The following is a 26,028-nucleotide window of genomic DNA, read 5'->3' on the forward strand; positions in this document are numbered from 1 at the left end:
GCAGCGATGACTCATCATTTTTCATTTCTTTCTGAAAAACTCATAGAGGCTCTTTGGATCCTGATACATTGATTTAACACAGATCAAAGCCAATGCAACAGCATGATAACTTTAATGAGAGCTTGATGAAAACCTATGGCCCCCTATAGTGAAATGACATCACCGTGTGTTCACTCTGAGACATTTTTGAAGTAGAATAAGCCAAACTATGATCATGAGCCCCTGAGTTAATCTATTACAGCTGTTCTGACTGTTTTAAGGAATAAAAATATCAAAATCATTAAACCACCAAGCTTCCTCTTTTGTTTACGGGTGGATTTGATTAACCTGCTCACACTGTAAAAATAAATATCAAAATTAAGCTCTGATCCACCATCTGCTATTTCTCTAGCTTTCCTAAACACAGCAATCTCCTCAATCCCTTATCCCTTCTGACAGGTCTTCTTATCTTCTCCTCTTAATCTGGGAATTAATCAGGGGGACTATGTGACTGCAGTGAGAGCTGCCGTCTCCCAGGGACTGGCTGGAATTTGAAGCTGTGGGTGTGGAAAGTGTTTCTGATGGCTTTCTGCATTCTTCTATTGGAACCACATGTTAGTGGCTCTCAGGAAACTCCGGCACAGACTTAGGGGAAGGCAGCTAATCCGCCCCTGCATCGCTGTCAAACCGAAGCAGGCAAAGACAAAGGGGAGCCAATATATTCCCCTGAAAGCCATGCACACTCCCGGGGAGTGAGTTCAGCTTGGCGGGGCTTTGTCCCGCAGTGAAACTCTTTTTCTCAATTCACATCAGTCTCACAGATTGAAATGTTTGCCAGTTTGACATGAATGCACTGGCATTTAGTAATTCACACCATATGGGATGTACCGTGCAATTCAATGTTTCCTTGACAATAACATAAATTGTTTGGGGAGATTTTTCTGAAAACGATTATTAGGACAGCATTCAGGATAATGTGAGTATATTCTGTTCTATTCTGCTTGTACACATGGATGCAGAAGACATTTGACCTTGACCTGGCCTCAGCATACAAAATATGCTGCAAGCCACAGTAATCGATTAAACACCTCACATGGTAGGACATGCATGACAAATACATAACCATCTGTGGTTATCTACTTTATTATCAGTAGTGAAGTGTGGTCACCAGGTTAGTTTTTCCATTATGAACCTGCCACTTTCCCCTGATGCATGGAGTGCAACTTGAAGTGAAGCCTAGCGGGCTGCACATTCACTCTGTACACTTTCCGCACAGCAGAAACCTTTTTTTTCTCCACAGTCTGTAAAGTATTTTTACCTCATAACCACATTGCCAGTTATATTTGCATCGCAAACATGGCTATTATTTTGCAAAAGAGTCATGGCTAAAATAATTATAACTGAGATGGTTTTTGTTCATTTTGAAAAAAGAAAGAAAAAGAAAATCCATCTTCCCCAAAATAGTTTGCTGCTGAATAAGACAGTTAAATTTACATGGAGCCCTTTATTACTCACGCACAACACAACAGACATTAAAAGGGATTAATATGATACATTTTTTACATGCTTAAATAATTCTCCTCTTTGGTCTCAGCACTGTGATACAAAATAAGAACTGGAAACAAGAATGTTTGTATTAATAAGTTGGGTTTTGTGCAAGATTCTCAAGTTGGCCTTATTGTTTGCAAAATGCCTGTTCCAACAGTTCTGAATAGCAACACGTCTCTAAGTTGATTTATATAAATGTTTGGAGGAAATATTCGAGTCAAATCCACAAATGTACATCTGGGATCGTGTATGGGTGACGACTGTAATATGCTGCGGCTCAGTCAGTGCATAATGGGGAGCTGGCATTATTATGGTCATGTTGGCCAGGAGAGAATGCTGCCTGGTTCTTTGGCTTTCATCCTCAGCGCCACCAGGCCTGTTGGCTTGTATTCGGTCTCGGGGCCCTCGATGGAAGGCGACCCGAGGCCTCCTGGGAAGCCGTGGAGAGAATAGAGACTGTTGATGCCTGGATGGTGAGGCGGGTGATGGTGATGGTGCGGGTGGCTGGAGGATGTGGGCATGCCCATGAAGCCCTGCAGATTACTGTGGGGGTGAGGGTACGGACTCATGCAGGATGAGGAGATAGAGTCAGCCCCTAGGACACAGCCTGCACCCGAACCACCGCCTCCTCCTGAAGCTGCCCCCGGCCACAGATTGCTCTGCATCTGGATAGGAAGAGATTTAGAATGATATCAGCAAAAGTTTTAATATTGTTCAGTCCTGTACAGTGAAAACAAAAAGCAATCTCTCAGCAGGTTTTATGATGTTAAGTTTACGACTACAACATGCATGCCATGTGAGAGCTACATTGGCCTACCTGGTATGCGTCATGGCGAGGAAGAAGAGAAATGTCATATGTAGCAGCAAAATGGTTGCGAACCTCCTGGATCTTCCCATAGCGTTCTCGTTTCCTCCATTTGGCTCTGCGATTTTGGAACCAAACCTTTTAAAAATAAAATATATTATAACACAAAATAGTATAACAGTAAATTTCCAGAAGACAACTTTTTGTTAGGGCATCATACTTTCTTCTGATTACATTTAGAAAATAAAAAAGCTGTCAACTGTGATGGAGTTGCCCTGGCATACCTGAACCCGAGCCTCAGTGAGCTCCGTCCGCAGCGCCAGCTGCTCCCGGGCGTACACGTCGGGGTAGTGTGTCTTTTGAAACACTTTCTCCAGCTCCTCCAGTTGAAATGTGCTGAAGGTCGTGCGATTACGTCGCTTCTTGTTTTTGCCAGATAAGTCAATGGAGTCAGCGATAGAATCTCCTTGTAAACCACTGCCTGGCTCTTTGAGCTTGCCACAACAGTCCGTGACAATCCCAGGATAGCCCATGGTTTTTGGAGTGTCTTTGTCCCGAACTGAAGCAAGGCAGGAAAACGCAAAGGAAAAGTTACACATCCACTAAAAAAATATAAAATCATATACAAATTCTAACAGTTTTTTCTAAGTCCATCTGCATCAATATATACACTGAAATTTAATCATTTGAGGCTATCATTGCCTGAAGATACAGCTTAAATGACTTTTTATGGAACGCCAAATTTTATTTAGATTTTACAATTGTTTAAGTACAAATCTCTGCAAACATAATGAATGATCTGGTTTGTTTGTCTTGCTGCTGCTCATTTTGGCCTTTATGACCTGTTGGTCAGAAAGAGTTGATTTTGTGTACTTTCCTTTTTCTTTTCACATAGTTTATACAAAGTTGCTGAAAGCTTTTTCAGGCCCTTGTGCAAAGAAATAGAGATGAGCAGTCCTTTTTAAACCAGCACAGCTCACCTGGAAACAGCTTTGGCCCACATGGACACATTTTAAAACCAACACACTGCAGTTAAAATAAACACAAATTGTGTATCACATCAAAAGTTTTGTCTGTGATGTATGTGACTATTTTCTCAGTTTGAGAAAATAGTCCCAAATTATACTAAAAACTGTGAGCCGCCAGAGAAAATGCACAAGCAACACAAATTCAGATTTACTCCGATTAGCCAGACGAGCCATATTTAGGTAGAAAATACTCAAAAAACTGGCTAAACTTTAACCTGCTGATTAAAATATGCAGAACAAAGGGCATTTTCAGGGTCACCTACACTTGATAGGAACTTGTTGAAATATGTCACAAATATCTGAAGAGAGGAATTAACTGTTATTTATACAGCAGCAATACACAGCAACAGTCCCGCCCAGGCTCTTTACATTGCATGTAGAGAAAGTCTAAGAGAAACACAATTTTTTTTATCTGTTAAAGCACATGATTGTTTTGGACTAATTCTATATATTCTGCCATTTACATTCAGGAGTGAGGGAAAATCTCAAAGCGTTACTTTCCTTCCTGTTAACAGACCATGGAAAGGGCTCCTCCTGCAGTGTTTGGATGTTGTTGTCCAAGTTCATTATGTTTAACCCTGAGCTACGAAACAAAACCACTTTCCATCTTTCAGGAGGCACTCACTCACTCTGGGCAGCTGAAACACTACTTTGCTGTGCTCTTAATTCAATATAGGGCCAAACAGAGAACACTCTTTATTGCAACATTAATTTCCTCAAGTCCATTAGTTCCAACCTTACACCACATGCTGAAAATATACTCAACTGCAGGAAAAAAAAGGGGGCATTGAGCTTTTACCTTGTCAAGCAACCATATCCGCTATGACTATACTCAAGTGTAATTGGAGATCTATATGAAATGCAGGAAAAGGCAAAAAGGAGATAAGTTCAAAATGAAAAGGCAGGAATATCATGCTGCGAGCACGATGAGCTATTGTTTTGCGACTGTGGAAATTTAAATGGCATTTTTCCAGGCATTTTGCTATGGATTTTAATGTTTTAAATTTGTCTTAAATTTGGACAAAATGTTACTCCGAGGTTTTAAAATATTCTGAATTTGTTCAGTTCTGAATAAAGAATATTTATTAGCCGTGATTGGTGTAGTAAGTTATTAAGTTGCACAGTTAAAATATTAAGTTATTATAGCACATGGTATCTGTGGAGTATAAGAAGGTTAAACATGATTGGAAAAAAATGAAGGTATGTGTGGCATATTTCTGAGGAGTAAAATAGGAATAATAAAAGAAATATTAAGCCTGTGCATGCAGTTTATCTAAAAAAACTCAACTGTGGCAGCTACGCCACAGTCACAAACACAAACAAACAGACGTAAAGAAAATGAGTGTCAACGAAGATGAGTCTAATAAATACAAAAACAACGTGCAATCATTAAAACTGAATTTTTCTCTTTTCACCAAAAGAATTTACATCTTCCCAAATAACAAATGAAAGAAAGAAAAGCAAAAATAAAGGACTGCTTTTGCATTTCAGAATCGTTGGGTTTTTTCTATATAGTATTTTTAAAATTTTAATCTTTTAGTGCCCGACGATAAAGCCACAGATCGGCTAATCACCATAACTGAGTTAAAATCTGACCGTTCTAATTTTTTTCAACTTTTATAGTAGAATATAGCTGATTGCGAAAAACTAGAAAATATTACAAACCAATGTAAAAAAGTTTTGGGGTTTTTTACGTTAAACTTTCCTCTCACTGCAGACGAAACAGGAAGACGTGTCTGCTTTTGAAAGTTTAAAAGAGAAAACGTAAGAACACACACGCGCGCACGTGTTCTGCACGTACATGCGCTGGTTTACACACTCGCACCAATAAGCATTAAACTGCAAAATAAATCAAACTATTTAAGTAGTTATGAGTGGAAATCTTGCGCATGTCTGTGTGCGCGCACGAGATAAAGACAGAAAAGGAAAAGGGGAAGCACGCACACCTCATTTTCCTTGAGCAAGAATTAAAATAAAAGTTAATTTCGAAAGAAGCCGGCTGATATTATCGTGTTATCATAAGTAATTGTGCAAAAGAAAATTTAATGAATGTGTTCGCTGTCTTTGGCATTAACTTGAATGAAACTAATGTATATTATTCTGGACACTGATATACCGAGAAGCTTATCGGGGCTGATATCCTCTGCTGATTTGCAGAATCATCAGCACCAATAAACAAGTGAAAGACCACATAATTTCTTCAGGCTTCAGTTCAACATATACAGCGGTTGCTTTCCTTCCCAAGATGGACATTTGTGGGCGATCGTGTCTGACATTTGTGCAACTCCGTGCTTGCAAAACAAAGTCAGTTCTGTTTTGTGTGACCAAAACGTCTGCAAAAGAAGGAGAAACTGAAAGCGTGAGCGTCTGCAAAAACACAGAGATACCAAGCTGAGTGCTGGCCTGAAAAGAAGAGTAGTAGTCTAATGACACACCCAACTTGCTGTTAGGCTGACCTTTAACCTCTGTAACTTCACATCAAGGACTGTTAAGTGAAAAAAGAAAACTTGGTGACATTTTTATTGCAACCACACTTTTCTTTGCATAAATGCACTTTTGTTTTATTTTTATTACTATATGAAAAGTACACAAAATGCAGCATACTAAAAATTATTTGTAAAAAGGATCCACTGAATTGAATAACCAGAAAAAAAAAGTGTAAAATGATTTCCATATTTGATTTTCCCATTTACTTATTTTTTTCAACCAGTTGCCAAGTGAATGATGGCGAGCATTTTCTTTAGAAAAACCTAAGTTACAAAAAAATTAAAAAAGGGGGTGGGGCAAATCAAACGTAAAGTACTTTTAATGATTCTTATTTGATCCAAAGCCCGCTATCAAGCTACTGCACTTTGTTTTAGTTAAAACTGAGATAGTTAAGACGCGGCTAATTCCAGTAAATGTTCACTCAAAAACTCTTTAACTCACCGTCCGTGTTGTTCTCATAAAACGACGGTTTGCCGCTTATTGCCACCCCTTTCTGGTCCTGGTTGATACTGTCCAAGAACTTGCTGTGTTTGGACGGTGAACCGGTCGGGTTCGCTGGAGAAGCGCCGTGCGTAAAGTCCACCGCAGCATCACCAAACCTCCCCATTGCGGTCGCGTAGAGATCCCCTCTCAGGCTGAGACGGTGTGGAAGAGAAGGCGGAGGAAGGTGCGATTTCTGGAGCTCATCGCAGGGGAGAAAGGAGCTGGAGCCGCCGTGCTCGAGTCCCGGAGAGTTTGTTGGCGTCCTCCTGCTGGTCTGCGAAGAGAAAGGCAAACAGCTCTCCGTCTCCATCTTACAGGTCCAGCAGGCTGTGTCGACAACAGCAACTGGGTGCCGTTAACGTGGGCGCCCGAGTGAGAGATTTTTTTTCTCCTCTATGTTCATGTCAAGTGGGTGGGATTTAACAGATCAGAAACAAAGACCCGTGAAACCGGGACTGATCGCGCGCTCGCGCACATATGTGTGTGTGTGTGTGTGTGTGTGTGTGTGTGTGTGTGTGTGTGTGTGTGTGTGTGTGTGTGTGTGTGCGAGAGACAAACAGACAGAGAGAGAGAGAGAGCAAGACAGAGAGAGAGAAAAGGAGCGAGGTAGGGGGAGAGAGAGAACGTTTCTCCACAAGTCTGACATAATCCGCCAAAAATTCAATCACGTGTGGTTTCTGTCCTTCCAATTAAGCATTTAATTTCTGTTTCATATGCTGTTACGATCCTAATCACGAAATCAAGCGAGACAGGAGAGGCAGGCATCAGACGGTGCAGTTTACGCACAGAAAAGTGACAAGATAAAATAATAATAATAATAATAATAACGATAAAAATGGCGGATACCAAAACTCTGCCCGTTAGTGTTTTATTTCATTGAACTTTTTTTTTCATTCTAATATATATGTTATATGCATTAAAATTATATATATTATAATTCTGATCTATATGAAAAACAGGTATGAAGTATTGAATACGTAGCAACGTTATTTTCTTTCTTTCTTTATTTTTTTTGTACATCCTATTGATGATACATATACAAACTTGTCCTGTGACCAGAAAAGGTGACATATATATCTTTTTAGATAAAAGAAAACAATAGTATTCGCTGTTTTGTGACTTTTATTTGTGATATTAAAATGACTTTTAACAAATGGGGAAAAGCCCTAGTGTTGCTTTTGGTGTCTGCGGTGTCCATTCAAATAAATTCCGACGTCGCAGGGACGATAAAATTGTTATAAATGATCAAATAAGGTAATTACTGATAAAAACATTAAAAGTGGGGTTTTTTCCACTGTGATAACCTTTTTTTGTTTGGTTTTGTTTTGTTTGTTTTCTTTTGATTTCTTTTGTTTTTGCTTTTTTTTAATAGATCATGAAAATTATAAAATTGTGTTCGTTAAAAATACGCTGTCGGTGACAAAAAAAATGTTATAAATATATATTAAAGAGTACATATCCTTTCCAGGAGCTCGTTTGTAAAGGACGAGATTTTAGAGGCGGTATGAAATGCTTTTTTTAACCGCAAGAACATTTCTAATCCACTTACAAAATGGGAGTAAGAAAAAAAAACACCTCAATAAGCAGCCATCTCTGAAACAGTAATCGGCCGAAATATCGGTAATTGTTACCGTAGAAGTCAGACAGATTAAATGCAAAATACCAACTTTGTTGCATGTGTGTGTGCATGAGTCTTCAGTGTGTCGTTCTCCTCTAAACTATGAAGCCGAGTTCATGCGGCTGTGCTAAATAATAGTGAAAGAAATAATAAAAACAAAACAATAGTTATGAGGCTCATAACATTTCCCTGCTGATACACAGTTTTAATTATGCCATTTTATTCTTAGATTGTGCGTTTTTTTCTTCTTTTTGTCCTGTTAACTACGTGACATCGGCTTTAATAAGAGTCTTCTACTATAAAACAGCGATATCAAAAATAAGGTCATAAAATTATATTTTGTGCACTAGATCAATGTTTCATTTTTGCCCTTTAGATGAAAACATCCTCAGAAACAGACTCAGCATTAACTGAAAATGCTTTTTGATTAACACCTTATCTCTGATCTAGACAAACCTCATGTAAACACTGTGCACTTACCAGGTTCTGCCATGGTGCTGTTGGGTTTGGGGACATCTCTCTGGATACCTGAGGCCTCACACGGCTCCAGTGATGGACAAGTGCGTAAACAAGGGTCCATTTGGCCAGAGAGGCCACATGAGCTTCCTACAATTCCAGTTTATGCTCTTCAGTGTCAGCGTATCCACCTTTCGGCTGAGTGTGGGGAATTCTCTGCAGAAAGAAATTTGCTCACAAAGTGAGCTACAAAAAAATTAAAGAAATCTGAGAAAACTTGCAATTCTTTCTGTAAAAAGAAATAAAACAAAAAACAAATCCGTCAAATGAATCAATGAGAAATATATTAATAACAATCACTGTCCATTATGGAGTGAGCAGATGATAAAAAAATAACCTCCCTCTTTTACCCATTCTCTCACAAAAAGTGTGTTTCTGGAATAAAACAAAACTTTTTCTGGACTCGAATCTCAAAGACAATGCTGCTTGTATTAAAGAGAAGAGCCCCTTAAAGTTTAAAATGATTAGTGACCTTAGATATAAGGCATAATGACATTTATGAGTAACATGACTTAGATTAACATGTGTGGGTCAGTCGAGTTGTCATGTTAATCACAACCACAGTGCCACCTTTTATCCTCCCACACTCTAAGTGTGTTCCTCCTCATAAATTTAAGCTTAGGTGTAGTTGCCTACTTGTCTGGCTGACCACCATTAAAAACCTCTTAACACCGTTAGAGGTGTACAAGTTTTAAGATGTACACATTGCAGCCACGTATATATGCTCCTCAAATCTCATGACAAGCATGCCCTCAGTGGCCCGAGGCAGCAGAGCTCTCTTTCACAGACCCAGCTGAGTAAATGCATTCCAGAAATGTGGGCAAGAGGAAGAAGGACCATGCTATAATCTCTGAGCTGCCCCAGGTTACAGTGTTTATATGAATATTGCATCAAGAGAGCACAAGATGCAGTGGATTGTGTGGGTATGTTAGATTTGTTGAGGAATCAAGGTCTTCTTTAGGTCTATATAGAAATTCATGTGTGCTGTGGCTTGGCTAATCAATCTTGGTGTTGTGGAGGATCCATTCATTCAAGAACTTAAAGCTCCTACTTTTAGACTAAAATAGATGTTGAAATTCCAGCCTTAAACCAAGTACTGTACTTTTCCATTATTAAACGAGCACATTATGTGCAAATCTGAGTAAATCAGACAGATATGTATGTATGTAAGTATGTGTTGGTTAAAAACACTGAAATAGCAGAAAATAGCATCAACTCTCCTGGTATGTGTCATGACCAGTGCCGCTTGCTACTCCCTGCGGTCTTAAACCCTTGTCCTCCAAGTCTGTCCTGGGCATGACCCTGTACAGGAAATCAGTTCAGCCTGTTGGGAGTCCTACAACTCCCCACCACCACCCCAACCTCCTTCCACTGCCTTCCCTGCTCTGGGCACAGACAGATAGGATAAAGGTGACCCTGCACTCTCACTGCACACTGTGCAGCCCTCAAGCTAAAGTCACTTCCACGTCTACAGGGCGACCTGTGAAACCTTACATCCTCTCACTTACACACACACACACACACACACACACACACACACACACACACACACACACACACACACACACACACACACACACTTTAATAATCTGCTGAGTAAAATATTCAGGCTCTAATGCCTTTAAGATGTACATGCAATAATTTATCAGCGCAATATGAAGGTGAATACAGTTTGTCACATGTGACCTAGTCTTTCTCAGTAACCCCCCCCCGCCCGCCCCCCAACACCCAGACACACACAAACACACCCCATCCCACCCCAAAAGCAAGCAAGAAGATGGAGGGGTTGCTACGATCCACCTGCCACATGGATACCATCACAGACTGCCAGCTAGAATGAAGTACAACTTTGGCTGTCTTTGTCCGGGTATCAGTGCCTGGGGCCTTTCCTCTCACGTTCAGGGTGGCAATTCAACCTGAGGTTTGCATTAGAATAGGAGAAGGATTGCTAATTTAATTAGGCACCATGAATGCACAGAGATGATCCCATATGCAGAGCCGGGGCTCCTCTCAGAGGCCTCCCTCACATCCTCCAGTCAATGTCCAGAAGCTGTAGAGCCAGCTGAGGCTAAGATTGACAGCTGCCGACCTTGGGGTCAGTTGGCTAGAGAGGTGCATTATGGGAAGCTAAAGCTTAAGTTGGTCTGCTGTAGTGGTGCTTGTTTGGGGAGTGGGGGGGTGAAGGAAAATGGGAAGTAGGACTGCTGTCCTCTCTCTGACCTCATACGAGGCGTCATAGTGCACACTGGAACCCAGTGAGTGTTAGCAGCAAAAAGGACCCACAGCCACAACACACAGTAGAAGACCTGTCCACATCAGTGATGAAGGGACACAGACTTACGCAGACAAATAAACTATAAATGTTTTGTTTTTTGTTTTTCTGATGAATTTGATTGCATGAAACAAAACTATTTTCCATAGAACTTTGCAGGAGCATAAATCTCTGAACAGAAACATTTTTCCATACTTCTCCGCTACAAAGATCACCTCATACTAAACTGCTCAGTCAGCCCCCTGATGATTTTCAAACCAGAAGACACCGTGTGACAGTCTGCACTGACAAATAGTGCAATATTTCAGAACTAATTAGAATGGAAATTGGCATTAATATGACTAATATATCAATCAATCAATACATAAATAAACAAAATAAAAAGACTTGTTGCAATATCTGCTCAGTGTAGTTCTCTCTGTGTTTTAGAAATGAGGGATTTTTTGATTAAAATTCAAGGCAGAACTACCATAAAGGTGCATATAGGCCACAGCAATACTAAAGTTTATGAAAATTGTCAGTTCTGTCAGTTTAAAATAAAAATAATCACAATGAGAACTTTTATGTTATACATTTTTAGCTTTTTGGCGCAAATGCACAAAGGAACCAGTCTCTAACAGGCCTAGTTTAACCAAAAATCATTGATGTTATCTGAAACATTTGCAGCTGAAGGGTGCAGTCATACAACAAGCTAAAGGCCCCTTGCAGGCGTTATCTTCAACTCTAACGTCTCAGCACTTTAAAAGGAGCATTTAACATCCTCTCTATCGGCCATGAATGAGGAGGCTCGCTCTGCACAGTAGCGCAGACACAGAAACGCTGTGTGTCCGGCAACATGTCGTTATGAAAGCGCAGTCTGTCGTGATAAAAGCCTCCATGCTCTGAGTGGCTTAATGAAGGACAGACCGGTGCAGCCTCACTCCGCACAATCTCCAGGAATCCGTAAACATACACTTCAGCAAAACCATCTGGATGTATCGGCAAGGCCTCGATACAGCGGACACACGCCAGAGCCAAAAATAAATAATCCCTAAATGCGTTTAAAAGCAGGCTGGGGACTGTTGGCAAAGCGGCTCTGATAGGCGGTGACGCATGCGTAACGGAGACTGAAAAATAGCCTGCAATTTCCCGTAAAACAAATCTGGGTCGTTTGTCAAGTGTCAATTTATGTAGCCGCATATCAATTCTTATTTTTATGATTTAAATGGATACTTTGCTACTCTCAGCTGGTCCATTTCCCCCGAATGAAGTCAAACATAAACTAGCAGACAATCAACGTCGCAGGTTTAAATAAGCATTGGATTAGAAATGGTCAATAAGGCTGTTTCCTTGATGTCGATGGATTTTTTTCTGTAGGAGATTTGCGTCTGATATTTGTTTGCTTTAACCACTGGACAAGTTTTTTTGAGTTAGCATTTTTTTTTGAGGTAATGGTTTATTTCTGGGGGAAATATATAATATAGGCCCAACATTGGACAAATTGCTCCTAAGCGCTGGCTCTTGAGGTGAGTAGCCCAAATTTGATTGATGCTGGTTTAAATCTACCCACGACCAGAGTCTCGGAATTGAATTAGATGTGGTGACCAGCAATGAACCGCACGGACCGGAGATCATGGGATTTTCATTATCCAGTGCTAGAAAACAGGAACCTCCCCAGGTTCTCCTGTCCTGCAGACACTGCGGGTTTCCGGTGAGATGATTAATAAAAAGGTCCAGATAACCGGTGCTGCTAAGTCTGGAAATGGATAAACAGCACGCAGAAAGCAATGTCAAGTTGGCTCTGACATGAGTTTCAAAAATATGTAGGTCTAAATAAAATAGTTTTTAAAATGCATATGCAAAACCTGACGATGACAAACGGAAGCATAAAGCCGATTGGTTTATCGCCACTTCTGTGACATTGAAATAAAATCGCTGCTTTAATACAGAACTCCAAAATAGATTTTTAGAGACGTTTTTTATATTAATCATTTCTTTGAAGAAGCCATTAAAACGTATTTTCTCACGTGTACGAACGTCTGCTTTAGATATTTAAAAAATATTTATGGTAAGTTGTATTTTTAAAAGAAAATCGGTAAAAGAAAGAAGAAAAAGGTTTATTTTGTTTTCCTTTTTAAAAAACACATTTTCGTTGCGCGATAATGAATTGTAACATAATCAAAGAAATACAATTTATTTCTATTTGTTTATTGAGTTCGATTTTTGTAAAGAAGTAGAATAATATATATGTAAAAAATGCCAAATACATTTCAACGAACGAAATGAGATATTTACCCTGGAGTGACGCTGAAATTTAGTGACATTAATTATGAACTACACGAAAAGAAAATAGAAGTTATACTGCAACCACTTGATGGTCAAGTCTGTGCAGATTAAAACATCGAAAACATATCTTATTATTTATTACATCATTATTATTTTTTAATTTAAATCAATATAACAGATTTGCAGCTCTATTTGACGGAGAACGTCAAATAGCTGTGTTGTTGAGTTAATGTTCCTCGTCTCATCTTCTTCTTCTTTTTCAAGATCGCAGCTTCCATTTTACCGTGTGACAGTCTGTATGATTTGTCTGGCACTGGCACAGATAAACAGACGCACACAGGTCTGTAATCCTGAGGCTCCAGACAGGACCTGCGGGTTTGGCAGCGGCTTCCGTCTCCAACGCATCAAATGAGAAAACTGACGCACAGGAGGTCTCCGGTAGCCCAAAATCTTTCAGCTATATATTCTGGACAAATACTTGTAAAAGTCTCCAGAAGAAGAACACGAATTTTTTTGTTTTGTACTTTTTTTCACGGAGTGTCTCGCAATAAATCAGCCTGTTTGGGGAGTTCAGGGAAGGGAAGGGTTGACAGCTGCAAAAATGATAACCAATTAAACGTGATAATATTTCTCTGTTGCTGTAATAGACTATAATAGCATACTTAAAGAGGTTTTACCAAGCTAGATAGATAGATAGATAGATAGATAGATAGATAGATAGATAGATAGATAGATAGATAGATAGATAGATAGATAGATAGATAGATAGATAGATAGATAGATAGATAGATAGATAGATAGGAAATGTTGCCTGATAATAAACATTCAAGTGAACAATTCAAAGTAATGAAAAATTTAAAAAATTACATTTTTTATCAATTTTTCCATGTAACCTTTTTTTAAATCAATTCATAATAATCAGATTAGAGAGCAGAGATCACTGCCTGATGAAATATATATATTATACTGATGAAATATTGATGAAAATATAGTTCTGATTCAAATCAGAAAACAATCAGTTCCTATATCTGCTGAATTCCAAACCCCCTGCTGCAGCACATCCCTTTGTTCCTGTCCAATCAGATACAGCTGTACAAGCCAAACTCCACAGGGATAGCGGAGGTCAACCTCCCAGCGGATGCTCTGGCCCATCCTGCTACTGGTGCCCCGAGGGCCTGGGCACAGTGCACGACCCCCAAGACAGCCACCCAGACACACCATTCAACCACTGAGTTCATTGAAGCCAACATGGTGGCTCTAGCTTTTTGTGTCAGCTCTGACTCAAACACTTCACATTTGCTTTTATTGTGTGTCAGAAGATGCTGCCGATCAACATACATGACATGCAGTGGACACAGAGATTCACACTTTTACATTTTCCCTTCTCCAACCTGGAAAAGATTACTTAAGAAGGGATCTTTTTCCATCAATGCACAAAGTCATCACTGTGTGACCTGAGCGAAAGGCTTCATGCCGGTGAAAGTGGTCCTGTTTTTTTCTCAACAGATGGCTTCCAGAGAAGGATGAGTCTGTAAATGAAAAGAACTGTGACACATCTGAATCAGACTGTCACAGCTCTGCTGGGGAAGAACAGACCAGCGTGGCAAATTAGACTGAGTGGAGTTCCACCAAAAAGGACATCTGAGAATTCTGCCTGTTTATAAAGAGAAAACGCAAATGACCTTGGGGGCTGAAGTGGCTGGATAGAAAATAAACTGTTTGGAATTACTCTGCACATTGAGGAATAGAAAGCAGCTGCAAAAATCTGAACTTACTCACTTGATTTCTCAGTGATTTGGAAAAGCTTTCAGCGGGCATATTACACTAGCCTCTAGGCTTAAAGTGCAAAAGCATGAATCGTAATGTTTTCAACATGTTCTCCACATTCTTAAAGCATATAAATTGTGCTGCTGGTGTTCCGAGGTATGCTCAAATAGGGTTTTTTTGGCATTGAAATGTAGGGAAACAGCCCTGCTACAGACAAAAAGAAAATAAAACTAGCTGGTTGCAAACTCAGATAAGTTGAGTTACGTGACAATGGAGCAGCAAAGTTTAAGGGGTTTAGGTAATGATAATGAAAGCTGCCGTGGGTGAGTGGTGCTCGAGCAGTCCAGTGAATGACACACTGGAGGCTACGCTTGCACCAAGTTTCAGAAAATCTAATTTATGGCCACTTCGCAGCAGCTGGATTTGCACTTCCGACCAGGGGATACTATTACCAAACACCACGGAGAAGGCTGATGGATATGCAGAGCGTAGGAGTCTTGGTCTTGTTATTTTGCCTTTTTCTGACACACAAATACACTGTATATTTACAGAGACGTTCACTCAAGCAGATATGTGCTCACAAAAGTGCATGCTTGTCTAAAGGTTATGACACCTCAACATATTGTGTGATCTTGATTTGAATTTTTCCCATTAAATATCCTTGCTCTTACTTTCCCCACTATGTGTAACTAAATTCTCAGTAAGTGGGTGGCACTGAAAAGGAAATAGCACATATTTATATGCAACGTGTCTCACTGAGTAATTTAGAACTAAGTAACCTAGAAAGACTTAGTAACACTTAGATCTGTGTTCTGGGGATACCCTAATGTCTATAAATTGAAGACTGACTTTGAAGTCTGAAACGTACTAAAAACTATCACTGTTTAGTGCTATTTGGTGAAGAATCTGACCTTTTTCCCTTCCTCCATTCATTATTCAGGGGAATTTGACAGTGCTGATTATAGGTATGAGTACTTTTTAGTCCAGTCCATAAAATATTGACTCAATGGTGTATCACAGTAAGGATTTTAAGCCCTGCCATGGAAAGTCTAGTCAGCTGTGACCATAATTTGTTCCCCAAGAACCACCGGTCACTGCCTCTGTGAGAGTGTAATCTTACAATAGACCTTTCTACGTTTGACAGTGTTGTTCTCCAAGAATAATATGTATCACCGGCGCTAAATTTATTATCCGATGTGCTGAGGTTTATAAGTTTGTTGATCAGATAATCCCCAAAAAGACATGTACAGTCATCATTTAGTCTCAAATTTCAAATGTTCAAAACATTTCACTCCTCAAAGCAACAGTTGTTGCAGTTTTGGACTGGTTAATCCTCAGTGTCTTCAGTGGTACTTTTAGTCTGATGGTTTGTTGGTGTAGTGTGGAAAACAAACCCGCTACACTACATATTTGTCAAAGGTCATTTGACGAATGCTAGGCTAGTGGAAATGGCCACTATGCTCTCGGTTTGGAGACCTGACAATGAACTCGGAAAGGTCAACCACCCCCCAGACTGCTTCCCCTCTGGCCTCCAGTCTCCACTATCCAGTCATTGCCTGGGGACCAATCACCCCGGCTGCCCTCTCTGTCTCTCTTTCCCCCTTTTCCTTCTTGTTCGCTATCTGTCTCCCTCACTCTCACTCTTGCAGTCCCTCTTTCTCTCATTTTCTCTCTCTCCAGGCTCTCTTCACTTAGTCCTTTCAAGAGCTCCCTGTGTCACCAGACTGATTAAAACAAACACTGACCCTATTTTGCTATCTAATCCAATTGTGCTCTTTTTCTTCTCACCGGCCCTGGAGCACGCAGAGTATTAGGTGTCCTGGGAGCCACAGGGCCCCCTTCTGTGACTGATCTTAGATTTCAAACACTCAGGAACATCACATATGGTGGGCAAAGAGTAAATAAAGTCTTATTAAAATCAATTTTAGCACTCGTGCAAACAGGATTTTGCGTGTATCTTGAGTACGATTCTTTAATTGTTGTAGTTGGTGAAACTGTGTCTGACTGTATACATTTGCATAGTTAGTTGCAACTGAGGTAAAAGTAATGAGATTCAAGCCTTGGTTTGAGCCCTGCTGGTGAGGTTTGTTGAGAAAAGACTGCTGCTTATTGTTTTATTAATAAGGGCATGTTGGTCTCAGGTCAGGGCTTTACCTTTGACCCTAAGGAAAAGACTACAGAGAACCAGCTTTTGAGAGTCAAACAGGCCACTGTGCTTACTGAAGTCTGTGTGTGTCCACGAGCTTTAACAAACCATTACATTTTTAGGACACTATTAATTCTTATTGCTTTACTTTTAGGACTTCATGTATAAGTTTGCTACTTGTTCTGTCGAGTTCCTCGCTCTTTCACTGTGGTGTCAGAAAATATTTCTTGCACATGAAAGCCATTTGACTTTTTTTAGTTAAATTAACTTTATGCTATCTATAGAGACAGCCTAGGAGTGTTGTTTGTTTTGTTTGGCTAGCTTCAGCGCTATTGTAGATATTAGATATCTCTGTGGATTTTAATCATCATGCTCTGAAACACAAAATGAGTCTTCGCAGTCAGCCTGAGCGTTAAGAGCCACGTCACAGTAAAGTAAAACAGGGTTTATGTGCATGGAAATACTGCAGGATCACGGTAGTCCATCTCACGGAGCAGCATACAGCTTGTGTCTCCAACTGTTGGGAGCCCGCAGCAACATGCTGACACTTGAAAATGGGTGGACTCTCAAGCTTCAATTTCATTACATCAGATCATCATCCACAGTGACATTATTGATACCATCTAGTGGCGATCAACAGTTATGTCAACTATAATTTAATGTCTTTTCATTTCACCATTCATTCTGTGCTTGAGGGCTAACATAAGGTACTGCACTTTACCTTAGTTTAAAATATAAACATTGAACTTTTGAGTTTATTGCATTGATTCAGGAGCTTTACTTAGAGATTACATTACATATTAAGAGGTTACATGGCTTAATGCTTCACAAGGACTCTTTTCTGAAATGTGTTTAGTTTCACTGGTAATACCGTTTTATTACGTTTTCAGATCAGCCCTGTTACTAGTAATGAAGTGATTTTTTTTTTTAAATCACTCTACTGTATCTTTATTTTGTGTCTTTAACACATTCGTATCCAGTAAATATGTATAACATAGTTGTGTTAAATGTTAAACACAGAATGTGCCTTTACACTCTTAAGTAACGATGAAATTATATCATCAAAATTCTGCAACTCCAAATTATTTTGCTCTTAAGGTCGGCTCATATATCGAGAGCTGAGAGTGTAACAAGCATGCAGCCAGACAAATGGCCTGTCAAACAGGCACCTTCACTGTATGGAAACCAGCTTTGATTATGGCCAGAAAGTCTTTCGTGGGCTTTGTGAATTATGGCCAATTACCTTTACTCTCTTATAATAATCATTTGTTTTCCCTACTGTCACAAGCAGGACCTTGGAGTTGCTATTACCTAAAGCTTCAGTAGGCGACTACAGGTTGAAATATATGGCCATAATCATTCCCACTAATGGTCGTGCAGCTCAAAGCAAAGGCAGTATTTTTTTTTCTTACAGAACCCAGAACTGTACATCAAACTCAGAGACCAGCAGGATTTTATGGCCAGGTCATTTCTCCCTTTACTCTGTTGTTTATGGTTTTAATGGCAGACTGTTGCCAGCTTTCATGGCTGCAGTGGGTGATTTTAACTCAAAGGCAAAGTGCTGCTGACCCCAAAGTTAAGCATCTTTACAGCAGGAATGACACTCTTGCTTAATCACTTGAATCATTCTGTCAAAGCAGCAGCTTGTGGATATAACAGAGTTATAACCAGCATTCAGCTTGGTAAATGAACTGGTACTTATTTGGTGCCTTTCTACTCAATTTGAGCACTCTAACCTCATTTACCCAATCACACACATTCATACAGTGCTTTTATCTTTATCTAAGCACTTTTATCGAGCATTCACACATGCATCAGGGGCAACATGGGGCTCAGGTTCCTGCTCAAGGATGAAAGGAGGAACTGGAGAATGATCCACTGACCCTCTGATTGGTAGACAAGCTGCTCTACTGCCTGAGCCACATCCACCTTCTTGTTTATTGCTGGTCAAGATGCTAAATAGGAGGAACACTTATCAGTGAGTACTGGTATTCTAATCTATTTCTTCTTTACGATCATATCCATTATGTTATTTAACATTTGCTATTGAGATCACTATTTGTCTTCATTTTATAACAGTGTGCATATGTGTGTGCTTGTGTGTGTGTGTGTCTTCATGTCAAAATGGGCTGCTAGAGACACCTACTGTGGCAGAAAATTACTGCAAATATGGTTTTAATTAATTTGTCAGGTGTTAATATGTGTGTCTGAGACTTTGTCAATTTCATGGTGCAGCAACCATGCAGCATCAGCAGCAACAGTCACAACGATTTTCAGGTCTGTAGTTGAGATCACAATAAACACTGAGTTTCAAGGTAAGAGTGGTCTGACCTGTGAAAACGGAGTGAACGTTAAAGTGAACTCACCCCCACCTTATGAAATTCTCAGCACACCAGCTTTCTTTAAAAAGCATAGATTACGTTTATAGACTCTGTAAAGAAAACTGGTGAGAGAGATATATATCTAAAGACCCCGGAACAACTGCTAAGACACTCATGAATGACAAACGAAGAAAAACAGTTCTGCTGAAGAGACACCTTATAACCAAGCTGAAGCATGCTAAAGGTAAAGAGAAAGATTATGCATACTGGAAGCATGTCCTTTGGTGAGTAAACTAAACTAAAACTCGAGCTCTTTTGCCACAGAAACATTGCTTGTGTTTAGAAAAGGATGGGAGAGGCATACAACAGCGTCCCCACAGTGAAGAACAGCGGTACACTGTAATGTAATGTAATATAAAAGTATTTTACTGTGTATTTTACAGTTTTGTACTATTCTTCTAGAATATTATTAAATTTACATAAATAGACTGTGATTTTACATTTCAAATGTAAATTAACGTAAGATCACTGTAAATGTAACAAAACATAATTTTCTTGTTTGTTAAATGTATTTGTCTGTACATATGCATATTGAGATTGTTAAAATACATTCACAAATGTATCATAATTTCACAAATATTTGTCCATTATTTGAAATTGAACTGTTAAATTCAAATGTAATGCTATGGAAAAATATATAAAATGATTCTTATAAATTTTTTTACATCAAATAATAATAATAATTATTGTTATTTAGGGCGATCGCGGCTCAAGAGTTGGGAGTTCGCTTTGTAATCAGAAGGTTGTCGGTTCGAGCCCCGGCTCGGACACTCTCGGTCGTTGTGTCCTTGGGCAAGACACTTCACCTACTGGTGATGGCCAGAGGGGAATTGTAAAGCGCTATATGAATGCAATCCATTATTATTTAAACTAACTGTATATTTAAGTATTATTATTCATATTGCCGCATTCATTGACCTTATTTATAGGTAATTTCATTGTTTAATCACATTAAAATGTTCCTAATTTAATGTTTAAAAGCACTTGAAAAAGGCAAAATCCCATGTAAATTAGGGCAACAAACTGTATTGTCATTACTGAAAATAACCGTATTTTCATGGGAAAGTTATTTTCTGTTATTTTATGGTATTATTTTGGCGCCCCAGCTGTTTTTTTAGGATTTTCTTTTTTTTACGGTGTAGGAGTATTATACTATGGGGCTGAAACTGGGAATCTCATCAGTGTGGAAGGAATGATGAAGAAAAAAGGTAGGTGAAGATTTTGAAAGAAAACTTCAAGCAGGCAACAGCAAAACTGGGTCTGGATTATCCTTTGACCCAAAACATACTTTGCTTCTTGTCAAGAACTACCTGCGGAGGACCAAAGTGAACATTGTTGACCAGCCTGCACAAAGCCCTGACTTGAATCACATTAAAAATCTGTGGTGTGAACTGCAGACCAAATTTCATGCCAGAAGACCCTCAGTTCTGGAGCAGCTCGCTCACTGAAGAAGAATGCACCTGAACTGCCCAGGATGTGTGAAAGACTTCATAAGAAAGTACAACTGCTACAAGTGTAGCCTGTTACCAGGAAAAAGGGTACACAATTGGTGATTAGCGTCAGGGTGGCTAATATATTCTGAACCTGGCAGTTTTTGGCTTTTGTGCAACGTTTTTGTTTCTGTGAGCAAAATAAAATAATGTAAGCATAAAAACAAACAAACAAACAAACAAACTCAGATGTTTGGAATTTGAAAATACTTTTTAAAAATGAAAATTTCATGTCTGCCTAATAATTATGTCCTCATTTGTAACTTGTAACTCTTCATGTGAAGCATCTTAACCTGGCACAGACTAGTGTGTGTGGTCTGTGAGCTCACTGACTTCTCATTGCTCCATTATCTTTGCTTTTAACCTTTGCAATGACTTTAAGGTCCAACTACAAAAGAAACACCAGACTGCAGTAGAGACATCAAGATTTTGCCACCCTGCATTCCAATCAATAAGGCAACGAGGGGTGAAGAAAACAAATTAAATGAGGTATAAGAAGAGGGTGGGGTGAAGGGAGAGTGAGACGGGAGCAGTCATAATCGATGGCGGCCGCGGTGGGATGACAGCGATGAGGTCGTTTATCTTTGTGAGAGGGAGAGAGAGCGACACACAGAGAAGGAGGGGCTAATAGACAAACCTGTCTGCTGAGAGAGCCGGCAGCTGGCCAAGCTTTGTATGAGGGCATCTGAACAACTGCGGTATTTGTCACAGTGACTGTTGGCCTTGTTACTGATGAAGACATGCATCTGAACAAGGACAGCGAATCAAGCCGAAGAGGCGGGTACATCAGACATATTCTTGGCTAAATATTCAGACGAAGCACCCAAAAAAAAAACAACCCAAAAAACATTTGTTCATTTCCTATTGCAAGTGTATATGCCTCGTTTGTGTGGCACAATGTGCACACAGATTTGCTCATTAGTGTCATAGCAGATCATGGAACAACGCTCTGCTGTAGCCTTCTCTCCTACTTGAGAATCACTGGTTTTGGTTCTTGTTTTCTGATTATATTACCATATTAATTCCCCTCTAATCCAAGCTTTTTCAGATGCACTGTTTTTGGTCACTATGTGCAGTAAACACATCCCTGATTTGAGCTGTAACATGCTATAATCCCAGAACAGTTTGCAAAAAGGCCTTGAAGCTGGATACTCTGCAAAGCCTGGCATCTAAAGCCAGGCTTTGTAACTGCAAATGGTTTTAGAGATGATGTCTTTGATTTATGCTATGGCCATACCTACATGCCATCTTGGTTATTTTGATGGCTTTAGTTTTTTTTTCTTTGTCCTTTCCGATTATCCTCAGTTCTAAGCTCTGCAGAAAAACAGGCTTTTATTCACCCATATCTGGGGTACATTTGCTGGTGCTGTCTCGGTTGCCACTCCCTGCTGCAGCCCAGATGGCAGTGAAGCCCTCCCTCCACAGCAGAGGTCTCACCAGCCTGCCTCGACAGCCGGAGAGGAGATGGAGGGAGGAGCGAGGATTACGATGGTAATCGTTCTGAGACAAGAGGAGAATTGCGCAAACCTGTGGAAAAACACCAATCAATATTTGAACATTTCTGATGTTGTTAAACAGCAGACTCAATAAAACACTTTAAATCAAACAGTGTTAAAATCATCTCTTGATGATATTGCATTAATATGTGTAATATTTTCTCAATTCACCCTCCCATTTATTCAACAATGCAGACATAACAGGACACTAGCTGTATTGTAGTTATTTAATTACCTAGTTTATCTTTTCACATTGCATGGTGCTTTCACAATTTTAACCAACAGAGGGCACAACAATATCACAGTGGCTCTCCCAGAATCATGGAGAACACACTGGTCACTGGTCACTTAATTAAGTAAAACGTCTCAACTGTGTGTTAAGGCAAATATCTAATCAGCCAATCACATGGCAGCAATTCAGTGCATTTAGGTATGTAGACATTGTCAAGACAGATAGCCAAAGTTCAAACCGAGCAGTTGGGGAGAAAGGTGATTTTGGTGGCTTGTTTGTTGGTGCCAGATGTGCTGGTCGGAGTATTTCAGAAACTGCTGATCTGCTCTACTGGGATTGTTCACGCACAGCAATCTCAAGAATTTATAGAGGATGAAAGGAAGAAAATATCCAGGCAAAAATGAAAATCCTTGTTAATGTCAGGTGTCAGGAGGAGTATGATCAAACTGCTTCGAGCTGATAGGAAGTCAACACAAGAACATATCTCAATACACAACATGTCAAATCTTGAAGTAGATGGACTACAGCAGGGGAAGATTACACCTGGTGCAACTTTTGTCAGCTAAGAACAGAAAACTGAGGCTCCAATTTACCAAGGCTCAACAATCTTTTGACGGAAGTCTGGAAAAACATTAGATGGGCTGATGACCCTTGAATTCTGCAGCAACATTCAGGTAACAAGTAAAATGTTGATGTAAAGAACATGAAAGTATAGCTCCATCCTGTAATGTGTGGAGGATATTTTCAGGGCAGAGAATCAGCTAGTCATAGTATCATTTATATGTCACATCCTAGCTTAGTATTTTTACTAACCATATCTATTCCTTTGTGACCAGAGTGTACCCATCTGATGACAACTGCTTCCAAAAGGATAGTGCACCATGTAACAAAGCTCAAAATTATCATTACACAACTAAAATCAAGGAGAGCAGAATGATGGCACAAAAACTATGACTTAATTGATAAGAGACAATACTGCACAATGTATTTTAATAATTTAAGGTATTGCCCATTGAGTAAATATTGCACTTGGCTGGAACATTACACCGGAGAGAAATTATTGCAGGAAGAGGAAGTGGAGGTAGTGGTGATGGGGAGGAAGAAGTGAGGGTTTCATTGTTGTTATGGCACTTGAGAACAGCCTGTTTCTTAGTCTGCTGTCCTTTATTTTAGGAGCCTGTAGTGCAACAAGGGGGCAGCAAGTTGAGCAGGTGAGAGCCATGCTTTCTATGGAGGAGTGGAGAAAGGTGACCAGCAGCTTTTCGCTCAGGTTATTCTTCCTGACCTCTCAGGAAGTGAAGTCACTGCTGAGCTTTTTCAGTTACTGCTAAGGTGTTTGCAGTCCAGCAGAGATGAAGATAGCCCAGAATTTGTTGGTTGGGTCCCAGTCTGCAGCGTTCTTCCTTAACTTTGCTTTCCTGATGTTCAGTGTCAGGTTGTTCTCTGAACACCAAGCTGACAATTTTAGGATCTCTGTGAGCAATCTCGCATTCTAAGTCACTCAGTGCATTGGAGAGTTATGGCAATGGCATCCTCAGGAATATGTGTTGAATGTGCATGTTGAACATAGGAGGTTTGATATGATGTGAAACCAGCCTTTCAAAGCACTTCAGCACCAGAGATGTAAGTGCTATTGGGGTATAGTCACTGACATTGTCATTTTTTTTATTTTACAGAAATGATTTTTGCAGTCTTTTGTTGGTGAAGACGTGATAGTTGGTCAGCACACACTTTTAGCACCTTCTCGGTAATCCTGTCAGGACCAGTCTTCTTTGTGTTCCCTAACCTGAGGACCTGGCTCATTTACTGTTGTAATTGTATAGAGAGTCTGGGCTCTGGAGTGTGGAAGTGGCTGAAGGAACGAGACTGGGTGCTGCTGTGATTCTCTCAGTGTCTAGTTCAGTTCCTCTGTCAGTGGGGTTGCCGAATCCACGGATGTTGTGTTGCAGCCACTGTGCGATATCCTCCCTTCCCTCCCACAATCACCTCCATTCAAATTGCCTCCACAGGACCAGATCTCAGTCCAACAGAGTGTGTTTGGGATGTGATGGAATGGAGATTTACATATCATCTGACATATGTGCATTTTTAAGCATTACTCTGAAACAGCACTGGCTTTACATAAGCTTAGAGTATTACCCACCACAGTTGACGCAAATAAGAGCCTGGACTGTGAAGCTGAGGAGGAAAATAAGGATTTCTTATATTGACCGAATCCAAAAATCCTTTATGACTTTGAAGAATAATGTCTGATGGATTTAAAAGAAACACACTATTATCTGTAATAATAGTAAAACAACTTCCTGTTTTTGTGACATCTTTACTTGACAGCTCATTTAAAGCACTGTCGGCCATGCAGACCAGAGGCAGCGAATCATGAATCACCCGGTGATCTGTTTGTAAGCAGTGACCTTTACAACAGGTCCATTAGGTGTTCGTTCATGAACAAAAAAAGCCATAGGTTTTGATGCTAGAATTGAGTAAATTAATGCCATGAAAAGCTGAATTCATATTACTGATGTGACATATTGACAGCACAGGAAGTTGATTATGAAACCTTGATAGAATAAACAGTTGGTATGACATGAATCCATTTGGGTATATCACTGAAAAAATGACAAAAAAAGAGCTTCCTGCAGCTTACATTCTTAATTGTCCTACAGCATTGACTGTGGTTTAGGCTGGTTAACCAAGACAGACATTAGCAGCACGGGGAGTTTAGTTAATACAGCTGTACAAAGCATCTCCAACAGTATCCAGACACACTGCACACTCACAACACAGTGCACGTACATACACTCACAATCTCCCCAGGGAGTATAGTTTTTTGACATGAATGCAGTGGACACGGTGCCAACATTTTCTCCAGTCTTTTTTGTTACAAAAAACAAAAACGATGCATTTTCTGCTTCTTTAAGTACTGCAGTGCCCTCCTGGCACACATCACCATGGATTAATCATTGTGAGGTGGCATAGAAGTGTCAGTACAGTCAGAGGTGGACTTTTCACAGGCCACTGACTGGGTCAAGATGGTTTTCATATCCCTGTTTACAGTGATCCTCTGGTTAAAATGGTTAATATAATAGTGCTGCAGCTGTAGTAATGGTTCTGTATTATGTGATGTTGCATAATAAAGCAATAGCAACCATCACAAAAGTAACATGGGTTAAAATTTTGCCTTTTAGTAAGACTGTTCTGTTTGTAGTCTTTTTTTTATAAACTTAGGAGGAACAACCCTGGACCAAAGGTTTTCTTGTTTCTATCCAGGCATCTTAAAATCAACAAGGGCCAATCCGGTTGTTCAGTGATGACGCGACGAATCCTACTTCCGGGTCTAAAGTAGTCTGCGTTTAATATGGCTTTTGTGTTGTTAACATGTTTGATGTTATGTATTTTCTTCTATTTGATCTCAAAAATCTCCTAAAACAGTCAGTGATCACTGTTGACCTCCCTCGGCTTTTATTACCGCTAATCATTTATTTAAGCTCAGTTTTTAAAACCTTACGATGTAACTA

General features: G+C 39.8%; 1 protein-coding gene across 1 annotated transcript; it reads right to left on the minus strand.

The window, feature by feature from the left end:
• Window positions 1-1,412: 1,412 nt before the first annotated feature.
• On the minus strand, window positions 1,413-6,640 carry alx3 (ALX homeobox 3). Its single transcript, XM_086277855.1, has 4 exons — window positions 6,289-6,640; window positions 2,617-2,891; window positions 2,345-2,470; window positions 1,413-2,192 (listed from the first exon to the last, which is right to left on the minus strand). The coding sequence occupies exons 1-4, from the start codon at window positions 6,638-6,640 to the stop codon at window positions 1,842-1,844; spliced, it is 1,104 nt and encodes a 367-aa protein (XP_086133981.1). The 3' UTR covers window positions 1,413-1,841.
• Between the last annotated feature and the right edge of the window lie 19,388 nt (window positions 6,641-26,028).

The sequence above is a fragment of the Aulonocara sp. 'chitande type north' Nkhata Bay genome, linkage group LG20, assembly GCF_057382095.1.
Source record: "Aulonocara sp. 'chitande type north' Nkhata Bay isolate Kocher_YH1m ecotype deep benthic linkage group LG20, A_spYH_male_GT1.1, whole genome shotgun sequence".
Taxonomy (NCBI): domain Eukaryota; kingdom Metazoa; phylum Chordata; class Actinopteri; order Cichliformes; family Cichlidae; genus Aulonocara; species Aulonocara sp. 'chitande type north' Nkhata Bay.

Coding starts and splice junctions, on each gene's coding strand:
- alx3 (XM_086277855.1), bottom strand. CDS start 6,640: ATGGAGACGGAGAGCTGTTTGCCTTTCTCTTCGCAGACCAGCAGGAGG. Junction 2,892..6,288: donor TTATGAGAACAACACGGACG/GTGAGTTAAAGA, acceptor GCCTTGCTTCAG/TTCGGGACAAAGACACTCCA. Junction 2,471..2,616: donor TCACTGAGGCTCGGGTTCAG/GTATGCCAGGGC, acceptor TATTTTTAAAAG/GTTTGGTTCCAAAATCGCAG.